Source organism: Perca flavescens, chromosome 18 (assembly GCF_004354835.1).
Source record: "Perca flavescens isolate YP-PL-M2 chromosome 18, PFLA_1.0, whole genome shotgun sequence".
Classification (NCBI taxonomy): domain Eukaryota; kingdom Metazoa; phylum Chordata; class Actinopteri; order Perciformes; family Percidae; genus Perca; species Perca flavescens.
Genome location: NC_041348.1, coordinates 21,773,983 through 21,789,026, shown reverse-complemented (window position 1 = coordinate 21,789,026; position 15,044 = coordinate 21,773,983). Strand labels below are relative to the sequence as shown.

At 38.9% G+C, this 15,044-nt stretch overlaps 1 protein-coding gene across 1 annotated transcript in view; it reads right to left on the bottom strand.

The window, feature by feature from the left end:
- kcnk3a (potassium channel, subfamily K, member 3a) overlaps positions 1–9,720 on the bottom strand; it is a 40,089-nt gene extending 30,369 nt beyond the window's left edge. The window contains exon 1 of the mRNA XM_028605264.1: positions 9,344–9,720. Coding sequence (XP_028461065.1) covers positions 9,344–9,626 — 283 coding nt within the window. The 5' untranslated portion in view covers positions 9,627–9,720. The remainder of the gene's footprint in view (positions 1–9,343) is intronic.
- Positions 9,721–15,044: the final 5,324 nt, after the last annotated feature.

Below are 15,044 nucleotides of genomic sequence, written 5' to 3'. Positions count from 1 at the left end.
CTCTTCCAGCATGTAATATTCAATATTAAAGAATCAGTCTGCTGAAAAGACCATAACAAAAATTAAATTGATCCTCCTAAGAAGTGTTGTCTGTGTGTATCTTCTTCTGTGCCATATAGTTTTTCTGTTGTCCAAACAATATAAAAACACATATTCCTATAAACATGGGCACTGTATTTTATTTGGAGTTAATCTGATATACACCCTCCTGCTGCTCTAAATATTAACTAGAGCACCAAATGTGTGTTAATCCGCTGCAGAATATAGACCCCAAACAAAAGCCCTATTTACTCCAGTTTTAATCATTTTTAAATAAACCACAATGCCCAGCTCTTTCTTAAACGATATTTGTGACTCATTTCTTAAAGATTTATATCTTCACCAAGAACCAAATGTGCTTGCAGTTGAGTACAACAAGGTAGAGAAGTCAGAAAAATACTGACAGACTAACACGTAGTTGGTTTTGCCCTTTTCATTGGGTTCGTTGACAACAAGAAAAATATAGAATCCTAACACCTCAATTATCCTTTAAAATATGTAATTCTACAAGTTTTGTCATATAAACTGAGACAGTACATTTTCTCCACACAATTACAGTGTTAATGTAGTTGTAACACATTTAGTGCCTGGAGTGCTGGGACACATCTCAGTTAATCTCAAATTTCCAACAGGAAGATTAGGACATTAATTGAACGGCTGTGTCCAGTCCTTACTAAAAGCCGCATAATTCAATATTCCAGGACATGAGATTAGAAGCATTCTTCTATTCAGAGAAAAACAAAGAAGAGAGTTATCATTTCTGATCAAATAAACCTCACAGGAGTCAGGTTGCCACAGTATATCAGAGACTTTACACGTCGCTGTGTTGTATATTTAGACTCTGGAAGAGAATCAGTAGGGAACTTGAAGTGAACAAGATTCAGATGTCACTACTGTGTACTATTTTATTTGGTTAAACTCCAGTCAGCCCCCGCTGGATTGTGAAGTCTAATAAATACAAAGTCATGTTTTGTTTAGTGAGTCAGGGAACTCAACTTTCCATTGAGGCAGTGGAGCATAAAACAGACGTACAATAGGTAAACATTCGCTGGTCATGTGGACGGAGCAGCAGCAGCAATGAGAGTCACTTCTGTCAACTTTCTCAGACGTTAGTCCTTCAGATCCAGAACAGCAACAAGCTCTCTCAGCCAATAATAGCTGAGGATGTTTCTCCCTGTGCAATCACTTTGTACCCACAGCTCAGTGAAATCAGAGCCTTTGATGCTAAATCTAACCATTATTGCTAAGGTGCTTTTGAATGTTGCAAGTACTGGAAATAACATGCAAAATCCATTAAACCCTAAAAATTAAAATCCTGTGACAGGGATTTGTTTGCTTGGAGTCTAATTATTTGTAAAACTGTTGACTTATAGAGGTGTCTGCGTTTTATTTTCCCTGGTGGCTCTGTAATATTTACCCTATTCACCAACTTCAGTATAGATTATAATTACGATTACGAAAACAAAGATCCCATTAAAATCCACTTTACTGGAGCGCTGCAGTCTCATTTAAAGTTTGTTGCCCATTCAGGTCCACTTAGTAAACTCAGAAACTTTGGTGAACTTCTAACAAACAGATCAACAAAGTTACCATTATAAGAAGAGAAGAGCTTCACAGAATCAGTTTTTTATTAAATGTATTAGCCAAGAATTTCCTTTATTTCCTTTTAATATACTCTCCACAACATCATGTTACAGCAAGAGCTTTTATTCTATTGAGACCTCCTTGTTTGTCTCAATGTATACAGAAATCATTTGTAGAGCATCTTTCAAAACCAAAAAGTTACAATGTACCTCATAGGTAAATGCCAACAATGCCAATAAATACAACAGGATTTTTAAGGAATGGTCAAACACTTTGTCGAACCATTGCAGTAAGGAGGTGAACAAATGCCAGCCTATACAGGTGGGTATCTGAAAAGCTTTTTGTCCAAGAAATGTCTGATTTTAGGTGTCAACAAAAAGAACTACACCCAGTTTCTGGGATTTTGGCCAGTTGGTAATCTTAACCAATAGGCCTGTATGATGAAGGGACAAATTCATATCTGTGCCACTACTACTTATAGTTGCTAAGTTAACACTTCAGCGTGTACAGCATGTGTTTTACGTATATCACAGACTTTGGTTATGAGAGCAAACCAACAGTCTTCATTATAAATCCGTCAGAAATCAATAGTACAACATTTACCACATCAAAACATTGATTATTATTTTTTCGCTGTTTCAACAGTCAGCTCTAAACCGTCCAATCTTTGAACTGCTACAACTATAACATTGTATTTTGGTGTCAAAGGCCAAACAAAAAGTGAGTAGTCATAACAGAGTAATCACAAGACTTCTCTTCTTCACACGTAAAGCTGTCTTTCACAAGTTTGTGATCTTCATGTAACCTTAAGACATTGCACTGAAATTATCTAGACATTATTCGGCAAAGCCGCATGCGAGTCTGATTGCGAGTTCGATTGCATGTCCGAATCAGTCGAATCGAACAACAAATTATATTAACCCCGCCAGCTCCCCAGTACAAACTGTGTAATCACTGATTGCAACAAATGTGCAAAATTCACAGTGAGCAAGTGGCTGTGCTGATGACGTTTCATGCAGCTCGCCAAAAACCGGAAGAAAACAAACAATCAAGGGTGAATAAGGAGGGCAATTTACATTGAAGACTGCAATGGAAGTGTCTAACTGGAGAGACAAGATTCTGTAACTTCTGTGGGTAAAGACGGACGCCGGAATCATCAAAGTCAAGGAACGGCAAGAGACTTGGTGGTTTATGACCATATTATGAACAGCTCGGTGACAGCGTAATCTGTGTCATGTCCTTCCTGTGGCACACTCTGTCCAGGCACCACCCCTTGTCTAAATCAGACGGAGATTTCCAGTAAGTGAGAATGCGTCTGACACGGACAATCTCCCGTTGTGTGCTACATGTGTGAAAAAGAAACTCCGGAATATGTCAGGACCTGATTCCTCGGACAAATTTCGGAGTTCATATGTGAAAACGGCTTTAGTAACACAGCCATTGCATTAAGGGGGGGAATCAAACAAAGAGTCAAACAGTCATCCTTTTAGCTCTTCAAGTTGACAGCCCTGACTCAGTGCTCTTGCTAACATGCACCTATATGTCATGCACATTTTGTCCTGTAACCTTTGGGACCTTGAAACCTGTTTAGAGTGTGTTGTGTAATTTCAGAAATTACCACACAGCAGTCTCTTTTCTTTTGTGATTTTTTTTTTTACATTTTGCAAGCAGCTCTATTTTTATGTCACCTTACATCTCAGTGTGTCTGCATGATGAGTGAGGAGGGCAACACCTGACTGCAGACCATGACACTGGGTTATGCAAGGTAATTTTATTTTAGGGCCCTATTATGCAAGCATCAGGGAGAGTTACAGTTACCGTATCTCCCAAATCACGTAAACACAGCAGCAGCTACACAGCAGGGCCAGGATCAATCTCAAAATAGGTACAATCCCCCCCCATTCAATTACACTGTAAACTGAAACGGCTCTGGTTGATTATGAACCATTGATTCTCAGTTGATTCATTACAGATGCTGCTGAAGCATTTTCACACTGTGATTTTTCACCTTTTATAATACGTCTTGTAATACGTCTCCATAACAGCAGGCGGCGCTAATCTGTATTGTCGCCCAAAAATGAAAACCGGCAGCTGATTGGACGACCGCGTCATGTTTCTCCGGAAATTCAAAGACAGACTGTCATGGCGGCTTGTTCAGAATACAATCTCATATTGTACTAAAATAGTTCACCGAAACGTTTCTGAAAACATTTTAAGCGAGAAATAGGCCATGCAGTTGCTGAATCTGTGTTCATTTCAGATTGACAGTTTAAAGATTTTCGTCAGATTTTCAGAGACTCTAGTCACGCTCATTCCGCTCCACATTTCCAGGTTAGCACTCTACCAATCAGATGGGTCACTTGAGTCCGACTGCCGGCAGTGTCCGCGCCGCCGATTATATATGTCAAATCGGCCAAAATGAAGGCCGACGGCCCCTCAGACGGATGACAGCACACAACACACCAAATAGAAATGATCACGGCATCACTACCCCCCTAAATATACCAGATCACTATGGGGTCAAAACGCCAAAGACTCTTCTCAAATTCTTTTTTATCATGCACGTGAATATAAATTGATTGTTCACTAAAAATTAAATATCTCCTGATTAAACTGATCCCAATATATCACCAGGTGCAATACAGCTGTACATTTATTGTATTGTCACCTTGAACAGACGCTCCACCAGCTCTCCTCTGAGAAGTGCTGAAGTATCCATTTCCCTCAATCTGTCTAACAATGATAGGAGACCATGTGGAATAGATGTTAGGAGTTATATTCTTTGTGCACCCAACCACTTACTGCCCTAACCTCTTAAGCTGAATGAATAATAATGATACTAATGCAAGTAATTACCATTAATAATTCAGGATGTGACCTCTAATTATGCAACAGCTGAAGATGAATTCATTTTGCCTACATCAGTGGTGGCAACGGGAAAATTATGATATTTTATTTATTGTGAGTCCACATATAGAAACATCACATGCACTGACCCAGAGAGGATTTGCTGCTCTTTTTTAGCGACAGCCTGCTTCACATTCACATACTAATGTGCTTCCACACTTGGTAGCCTCCCAGTACATCAACAACTGGGGCACTGCTGGTGACGGAGCAACTAAACCAGAGCTGGAAGGGCTTCAGCTCTCTGATCCAAGCCACGTGTAATGTGATGGAGGAGAGTTGCCTTCAACCCAATCAGCAAATTTCCCTCATAGAGTCCAAGGCTTAACCACTGGCTGGATGCTCTATGTTGGGATTACAGCGACTCGTACAGATTGAATGCCCTGAATGCATTTCTATTCACTTCCTCGTTCTACAATTATGGAGTCACAGACTTCAATCAAAACACTGAGCTCATGTCTAACCAATCTGCAAGAGGCACATGGCCAATTGATCTTTGAACAAAAACTATTTAACAAGAGGTGATTCACAATCATTAAAATCCATGAAAGATTCTTTTTTCTAACTACAACCATATGGTGACTTTAAAAGGGTCCTTTCTAAAAAATGCTTTATTTATGAGCCTAGAGAAAGGTTAATGACTTCAGAGATTAGATATTAGACAAAACGTTATAGGTCGGAGTGTATTTTTTTCTAATATTCCTATTCCACAACTTCAAAGATTAGTTAGACGTCAAGGGGTCAGTCCACCCAAATTATAAAGAAACATATTGTCTCTTACTTCTGGTGAAAATAAATAGGTACATTTAATTAATAATTATAATATCTTAAATATAATTAATAATTAATTAATAAAATTGTTTCTGGATAATCCCCAGAAACAATTTTTGGTAAAAAGGGATTAGAAATTTGTTCCACTGAAAATTGCCACAAACAAAAACCCATTTACCTACCTTGAATTGGGCAGAAATCGAAAGACAGATGTGTAAAAACCTCGATAAACTAAATGAAAACTTGGTTAGACATCATTGGAGATAACCAAGATTATTTCTTTTAAAATTTGGGTGAAGCAACCCTTTAAATTAACTATGTTAGTAAAAAACAAACTCAGTACTGGACAATTTGTTTTCTGCAGCATCTGCACAGGGCAACCATGGTACAGTTAAGCTAAGTGAAAGATTGTGGTTCTACTGCAGTAAATAAAATGTATTGTCAAGGTATGGTTCGGGTAAGTAAGGTAACTAGAGGTATGGCAAATGTATAGTTACGGTTACAAAGAAATCTGAACGTTAATCTCAGTTTTTTTTTTAATCCTAAATCAGACGTGCTACACCTGCTATCCACCACCCTGCATGCTACACCCTTACTTTCTGCCTCGCTACAAAAAGACCACACTATGTCTTGCATTGGCACTGAACGCTATGAGCGTAACCATCCAATGTACAGGACTGTATATGCACTGCAACAGTTTCTGTAAAGACTCTCTTTGCAAGAAAGTAGTTCAAATAAACACTGTTCGGTCTGTTTCTGAAATAAGATGATGACATAGAGGATTTGAGCCATGTCTTATTTTTTAAACAGTGTTTTCATGTTTTGCATTTGTCATATGTGGTATAGATGACCTTGAACTGCATCCTCGGCGGTGAGTGCTGCGGTCACATACGCTGACGTGACAATGACAAGATGTCATTCCCCTGGATGTGTGTTTGTATATACAATACATTTCTAAATAGTGGCCTTCGGACTGACTCATTGCCTCTTTTACTCTTTTTTTCATACTGGTAACATAAGGTTATGTTTTCACATCAACTAAAACACTCTGGTCCTTGGGGTTGTCCTGTGTTGGAGGACAGGAAATAAGATGTTCACGTCTATTCTCATACTTCGGTTGGTGACATAAATAGTTTTAGCCTCTCTTTTATCATATATTTTTATAAACCCCGATTTAGCTTCAAATAAAAGCTTAGCAAATTAGATGTTTCACCATCGTATTGTGGCTCAGCATTTGGACTTTACTGTAAGTCATAACTGCATAATATTGAGTGTACAGTATCTACATTGTTAATGTTGTGTGCCAGGAGGCCAGCGGAACAGCAAGGGTCTGGTGTTGTCATTAATACTTAATGGCAGGCTGAAAAGCCAATCACTGTGTTTGTAGCAGCCTCAGGGCTCACAATTACAGAATGAGGTTACAGACACCCGGGGTAGGGTTTGTGTGCAATTAGTCGCCTGCATCTGATAGGGTTACAAGTCACAGGTCACTACTGACAACTGCCCGGTCACTAAACACATGGAGGAAGGCTCAGATAGGAGGTGGTGATAAGGACAGATGAGAAGACGCCGAAACGAGACTGTCTGACTTCGATGAGGATAACAAAAATTCGATCTCCCTCTTACAAATGAAAAAGTTGAATTTAAAAACAATAAAACGCAACATTTCTCAATTCAATACACTTAATTGTTTTGCCAAAAACTTGTGCTACTGTTAACTTGTGTTTTAGCATGTCACAGATAGACGTCTTCCAAGCAACTGATTTAAGAGAAATGAAGGCAAATTGAATGCCTGTAATTATAACCTGTGGCCACAGTGGTCGATGTTTGCCAAAGGTTAAGACAAAAGGTAAACAATGCATTTTTTCCTTTTTTTGGTTTCATTTTTAAATATTTAAAATGTCTGACTCAGTTAAGCTTGGAGTTGTAGCTCGAAGAAGAGTGTTATACAAAGAGCTGAGTGAAGTTAAAATTAAACTCATTTCGAAGGCTGTGTAATAAAGTGAGTAAAGAGCTGGGAGCCTTGTGGTGTTGCAGGGCCTTTTGGAGCAGGAATAATGAGTAAGAACACAAGAGAAGAGGCAAATGGATGTCTCAAACCTTAAGTTTCCTGGAGCATCTTTTCTAAAAACAACATTTAGTTATGAGCAGCAGAATTTTATATTTGAAGAGAAGCTTGTCCTTAAAAGTCCTTCACTTGGCAGCTTCACATTTGACTTTGATGTAACCCCTTTTCAATGCTACAATTCAATGAAATGCTATAGTATAGTATAAAATGTTTGTCTGGGTTCAGTTTAAAAAAAAGGTCTCTTCTCTACTCAGTCGGCGTGAAGCAATACACACAATGTCAACACTGCAGTAATGGGGCTTTAAGCTGCCACAAACACCTCATGCTGGTGTGAAAACCTGTCAGTAATATTCAGTTCATGGTATTTTTAACCTTCTTTGCTGTGGCTATTATAATCATATTACAATTCTTTTGAAAGGAAGTTTAAGAAGAGGTTACAACACTTGATATAAGGACCATATTATTCAAATACACCTGTGGGGATTTATTGTAAGCTTCACATGTTGTACTTAATACTGAGTTTATAAATAATATGACATTTGATGGTATTTTCTCCATCTGTGGTATCATTATAGACTACAATATTGTTCCGATATATTATAACTATAAGCATGTTTTCTATGTTCTATGTTCTATGTTAGTACTGCTTAGCACTGCTGCCTCACAGCAAGTAGGCACTGCTGAATAGCCTACTGGGTTTGATCCTTGTTGCTATATTTGACGTATTTGATTATTTTCATTCTACTCTACATCATTTAGTCTATATTGACAGCGTTCCACTTCCGGGATTTTTCAGGTGCCGCTGGAAATTCCTCCGGATGTTGCTCATTTTAGGCCAGATGTCCTTTAGCTTCCACTTTGTGTTAGCATTCTAAACTCCGATGATTTTATGAGGAGTATGGTTAACTGCTCCTCAGATCTCTGCAGGGTAAATCCAGACAGCTAACTAAACTTTCTGTCCAATCTGAGTTTTCTGTTGCACAACCAACACAGCTTTTGAACGTATACTTATTACACCAAAACAAGTTCCTTCCCGAGGCTATTTTGCAGAGGCAACGTCATTGCGCCGCCCAAGAAGATTGTGATTGGTTTAAAGAAATGCAAATAGACCAGAGCTAATTTTTCTCCAATTCTGAAATGTTGTGTGGAGAAGCCAGACCCTCCTCCGCAGCGTGTGGAGGAAGGTCTGGCAATACGAGACTATAAATCATTCTACTTTGCAGCTACTTCTACTCCACTTTACACTTTGATACATGCATCTGGCAGCTATAATTGCTTGTTTCTCTGCAGATTCAGATCTTACACAAACAAAATTAGACATTATAAAATAAGATGCATTGTTAAAAATTAAACTATGTATACAAAACTGCAAGAGGAGACAACAGTAAGAAGAAGCATTAAAACAACAAAATATACTACAGTATATAATCAACACTCACTGCTGCCATTTTTCTGCATTATAAGTAGGCTACTTTTGTTTTAATATAATGCTTTTTCAATGCAGGACTTTTACGTGTTATTTTATATCACAGTATTGCTACTTTTACTTTAATGAATATTTAATAATCAACTTAGTTTCTAGGCTATCTGAATGAAATTGCGTGTTCTTAATAATTGAAGGGGATTTGTGGTGTCCCACCTGTTGTAGGCAATACTGAGTTTTGAATACCCTCAATCTGTGGTTGACCTATTACTCAAATAATATAATGTTCATATAAGTATGTAACCTATTTTAAATGTTTGTGGTATCTACTACAATACTCCATTTATGGTTTAGAGTCTTGCAGTAAATCAGTGTCCTTCAAAACAGCATGCTTGGCTACCAGTAGCCTACAATGCATTTCATATGGGTTTACAGTCCTAGAGCTTGCCTCAAATTAAACATAAACCAACGTATAACCCAATATTACAACTTTTTTCCTCGCAGTAAAATGAAAGCCAAAGTTCCCAGACATGATTTCAGTGATGCTCTCTTACCAATGGTGGTGATCACAGTGATGGCGAAGTAAAACGAGCCGGCGAATTTCCACTGCATCCCGGCTTTGTGCGGCTTGAGCTCCAGCACCACATTCTCCAGCTCGTCAAAGTTCTCCGTGGACAGATTGAAGGTCTTGAGCAGCTTCTCTTTCTTCTGTTGCAGCTCCCTCCTCTGGGTCGTCTCCTTCCGGGATTCCAGCACGTCGAAGATCGCGGCGCCGACAATCAGGTAGGTGAAGGTGCAGATAATGAGGGCGAGGGTCCTCACGTTTTGCCTCTTCATGGTGGCGTGGTGCTGGTGTTAGGGGGACGGGAAAAATGTCAGCGCGGGTCTGGAGGACGGGGAGCTCGGCTGGCTCATGGCTGTGCCGCTCTGACGGAGCAGAGAAGATCTCTGATTACTTTATGAGCCAAGGAGCTGTTCATTCAGCACCACGCCCCCCTCCCACTAGAGGAATCCTCCCCCTCCACTCATCCATACAAGCCAACCACCCACCCATCCACCCACCCCTCTCTTCTTCCTCCTCTCTCCCATTTCCATCCTATCTCAGAGAAAATATTGTGTCAATCCCAGTTTAACCCCTCATTGCAAAAAAAAAATACTGTGTGGACCAGTGGTGGTGGGATGTAACGAAGTAGCCTATTACTCAAGTAGGCTACTGTATAGTTTTTCACAGTTGTTTACACAGTGCTGATGTGATAGTAAATTCACAGTATAGTACTTTCTGATACTGTTTGGTTACAGTAAGCTAAAATTATTATTTTTTTCTTAAAATGAAATGACATTACTGTAACATTGGACAACAATCACTTAGTAACCTAGGCCTACTGCAATGTATGCCTAAATATGGAGCAGTAGCATAGTGAAGATAGCAGGTAACTTACTAGTTCTCATTTCTGAATGTACGGATGAAAGATGCAACCTAGCGGCTCAGGTTAGCTGAACTCTCTGCCCAGCCTCCCTTGTAGCACATGGTCAACCAACGTAGCCCTAGGGACAACTGTCCTTCCTTGTCCTTGTCCACCTTTTCCTCCTCTTACTCTCACTTCTTGATTTCTGGCTCATGCTTCACAATTGATCTCAATTTTCCTCCAAAACAGGAGGACTCATCTGTTGTCTCTGATTTCTAAGTGAACAATTAAGCAACTAGTGTTTACCTGTCAAAAGCGGGTGTTGCCAATTGGTACATATAGCTTGGCATTGTGATTGGCTCTGCTCTCCAAAGGAACACAAGATATTTTGATTTTAAATGTGCCTAATGTAGAGAATATATGTAGTGTTTTGCAAAAGAAAGAGAAATAGCGCTTGCAATTCTGCAGACTTGGTTTTGGGATTTGGTACATGAGTTTCAAGTTTTAGCGATTTCTACATTTGTAAACAATAGTGGCCAGGAAATTACTGACCTTTTTTATTATTATTATTAAAATATATAGTCAGACCTGTTTTAAAGATTTAATTCTTCAGTAGGAACCAATTAACTCGGGACTCGGGACCACAGCCATGGGAATTTTGACAAAAACAAAAAAGTGCATAATTGCTACTATTTCTACTATTCATTCTTTATTTGATTTTATTATTGATATAGATAGGCTCAGTTTAATGGTTCAATAATAGAGACATCATCTTTTTGTATCTTGATTAAGCAAATAACCATTGAAACCATTTCTCTCATAAATATGCTTTTTTTAAATGTACTGTATAAAATCAAAAAGCGTTTATAGACATGAAAAGTGATATAGATGTCATTTTTTCCCTTTAGTATGTATCCCTTAGTCGTTACATTTCAAAGAGCATTTTATGAAAGGTCACATTTTGGATCAAAGTTTTACGGATTTATTGATGTATTGATCAGGCCGAGGCCTGCAGCACTCCAGTAAGTGAAGGAAGGATTTATGCAGGCTCAGTCACAGTTGACTTGACTAACCTGTTTATTGAAGCCAGGTCTATTTTTGTCCTGCTCACAGTGTGGAACGATTGTCCAGGATCTATCAGTCAAAGATAGAGCAGGTGAGGTGCAGTACAGATGTCATCATCTGTCACAGGTTGGTAGAGGGGTGGTTATAGATATGTTTAAGGTGGTGAGTTTTTAATTCTGGATGAAAATATACTCAAAAGCAGCAAATGAAAGCATTTTATTACCCAGGGCGTTTCAGTAGAGCAACAACAAAACTATGCCTATGAGACTGTGTTTGTGCAAAAGAAAGCATTTGTTTAGGAGTCAAAACCAGCAATGATGAAGGAATAAAAAGCAGTGAAATCTGATCAGGAATGCCTTGACCTCTTCACAGCGTCATTGCCAAACAGTGTCTCCCACTGACGCACAATGCATCAGAGAACTACCAACTGGAAACCAGTGACACTGAAGGTCATGAAATTTGGCCCCAGTTAGACTTTCACTTGACCTTTTCTCTCTCTTAGTCAAATCATCATCACCATGAGTTTCTCTTTCAGCTTAAACACGCATTCAATTCGCGCCACACATACAACACACAGTCTTTTAACAAACTTGGAAACTTTCATAGGCGGTTTTGTTTACTCTCAAGTTTGAAAAATTGCTTCTGGTATTGCCTTGATGCGCAGGGGAAAGATAAGGTCAAAGAGCAGACATTTGAAAGTTCCTTGAAGCCAAAAACAGCTGGATTCTGCAGAAATTTAGTGGTGAGTCATGTTGAAAGCTTTACTCATAGATGGAGAAGTTTCTTTTCATTTGAAAAAAAAACCCAAAACCTCTCAGCAGTTTTTTTTTTCTTTTTTACCACCAGCTGTTCTGCTCAAGTAGCTCAGTGGTCACCAAAACAAAGCTGCTGTAGTCTCACATGGTCTTAAGAATTGAAATGATTTTATTACAACGAGCAAACAAGTTGATGTCATATCGACTAAAAAGTGAACTCCTTGCTATGTGATACTTTTTTTGGCCAAGTTTTGGGGAGTTACAGTTTTTAAAATTTTTTTTTTTTTATTCAACTTTATTGTCATTTAGCAGTGTACAAGTACAAATACAGCGAAATGCAGTTTGCATCCAACCAGAAGTGCAAAAAAAAGCGGAAAAGTGCAATTCGATATACAAGTATAGACAGTTACTTAATTGTTACAGTTACAATCTGCAGTGGTGACACCTTAACAGGTATTAGTGTCATGAGAAACAAGCCACTCTGCAATGCCATGGTGGTCAAAGACAAAGGAGGAAAACCACTTAACGAGAAAAATGTTTTTAATATGGTGCTCTGTTTTGTGTGTTTCTCATGTTGGTCCTGGGTCTGAAATAGAAGTGTTGAGCTCAGCTGTAGAGTCCTGCAGGCCTGCAGGGCTTCAGCTGCCGGCCGGTCACTTCTCGGCATGTCCTCCACTGCGTAATCACCAATGCATCCTCATGAGCGCAAACACTTCTTGCAGGCACTGACCCGTCAGACAAAATTTTCCAGTGGCAAGTTCTGACCCCCGGCCGTTTGAGCTGGGGATCAAGCCTGGACCCTCATTACTGCGATTTTGGAGAGGCTGCAAATTTCCCACTGAAGTCAGAGCTTTGATGTACTTTGAAAAATAAATAAATAAATAGGTTAGATATTGGTTTCATTGTTGTTTTATTCATGCTCTGGTGCTTTTAAATAGATGCCAAAAAAAACTAAACATAATTTTCTATTGACTCAAAGTAAATCCCTTTGCAATATTATTATTTAGCTTTTGGTTTGATGACATACTCTTCTCAGAAGAGTATGTCACATTATGTCATCAAACAGAGTCTCTAGAAATGTGTCCTTTGTGATATACACAAAGGACACTCAGGTAATAGGCCTAAAGCCCTCAGCGGAAAAAGTTTAGAAGTAGAAACAGTAGATAGAGACAGGTCACCGTGCACCACATCTGACTCTAAGTGAGCTGGAAAAACCACAGGTGTGTCCCCAACAACAAGTTCTCTTCTGCAGAATAATTCAGCATCTTTATTAACCGGTCACTGATGATTGATCAGTCCTTTTGGGATCTGTTCTGTCATAAATGTCCCGTCACCCAAGTTCACTTTCTTGAGTACTCAATTTGCAAACTGAAAAACTCGGACGTAAATGTAAAATCTATTCCTGTAAAAAAAGCAATGCACATTGATTTTGAGACCATTCAAGCGAAAAATAACTCAACAATTCTGTACCCAACATACAGTACAGGCCAAAAGTTTGGACACACCTTCTCATTCAATGCGTTTCCTTTTTATTTTCATGACTATTTACATTGTAGATTCTCACTGAAGGCATCAAAACTATGAATGAACACATATGGAATTATGTACTTAACAAAAAAGTGTGAAATAACTGAAAACATGTCTTATATTTTAACTTCTTCAAAGTAGCCACCCTTGGCATTTTTTTGATAACTCTGCAAACCCTTGGTGTTCTCTCAATGAGCTTCATGAGGTAGTCACCTGAAATGGTTTTCACTTCACAGGTGTGCTTTGTCAGGGTTAATTAGTGGAAGTTTTTCCCTTATTAATAAAAAAAGCAAAGGGTGGCTACTTTGAAGAATCTAAAATATAAGACATGTTTTCAGTTATTTCACACTTTTTTGTTAAGTACATAATTCCATATGTGTTCATTCATAGTTTTGATGCCTTCAGTGAGAATCTACAATGTAAATAGTCATGAAAATCAAAAGGAAACGCATTGAATGAGAAGGTGTGTCCAAACTTTTAGCCTGTACTGTATGTACACACAAATATGCATATAAAGTACACACAAACAGTTTCATGTTATGTACTTGTTGCCAGGCCTTGGGTTGTTTAAGGCTGACTAAACATTGCTGGAGAGCATATTACATAAGGACATCATTAAGGCAATGCCAGGGAGACAGGAGCCATCCCAAAGCCCCCCTGGTCTGCACCCCCTGCCTCTTCCCTACCAGCAATACATCCTGGGAGGGGTGCCCTTCAGCTGCCTATATCTCATCACACAAGGTTCAACGTGGCCTGCAGACGTCCGCTGACATTCAATTAAAGTCTTTCATTTTCCCATCATTTGCTCTGCCTCCGTGACTCTGACGCTGCTCCTGCTGTCATTTGATAATTATTCCAAACATTCCTCCAATTAGAGGGGAATCTATTTTTTAGCCTCGGCACCCCAGTGAATACAATACACCTGCTGAAGCTGATGGCAGACAGCGACGCACTGAAGTGTAGATATTACTGGGAAAGTAGGAGGCAGTGTGGTACCCTGATTGGTCAGAAGGCTCTGGTTCATGTGTCTTCACCTTTAACCTGAAGACCTCTGGATATTTTCTTATGGTTGAGTTATGACTCTGGGTCAAACCTAAAATCAGTTTGCATGAAGTTGGTTAATTTCAGAATTGATTGCTTTATCTGAGAGGTTACAACTACTTTTCTGTCTACTTAGGAAAGTTATGGATTTTTAAGATTTTAAGAAAAGACCTAAAATCTTTATTTACCAATAATGATGGTGCAGGCACTATACAAAAAAGTTGTCTGATAATTATTTAGTTCTAATGGTAACTGTGGCTGGATAGATGTCAATAAAGCTATTGTCAAATAAACGATTGCCAATTTCAAATTTAAAAACATAACAAAAAGCAAACAGTCCACCACTTTGGTCCAGAATGAAGTATTTTGATTTGTATCTGATGGATTGTCACGAAATTTTGAGCAGACTTCCGTCCTCCCCAGAGGATCACTTTGGTGAATACTTTGGTGATCCTCTGACA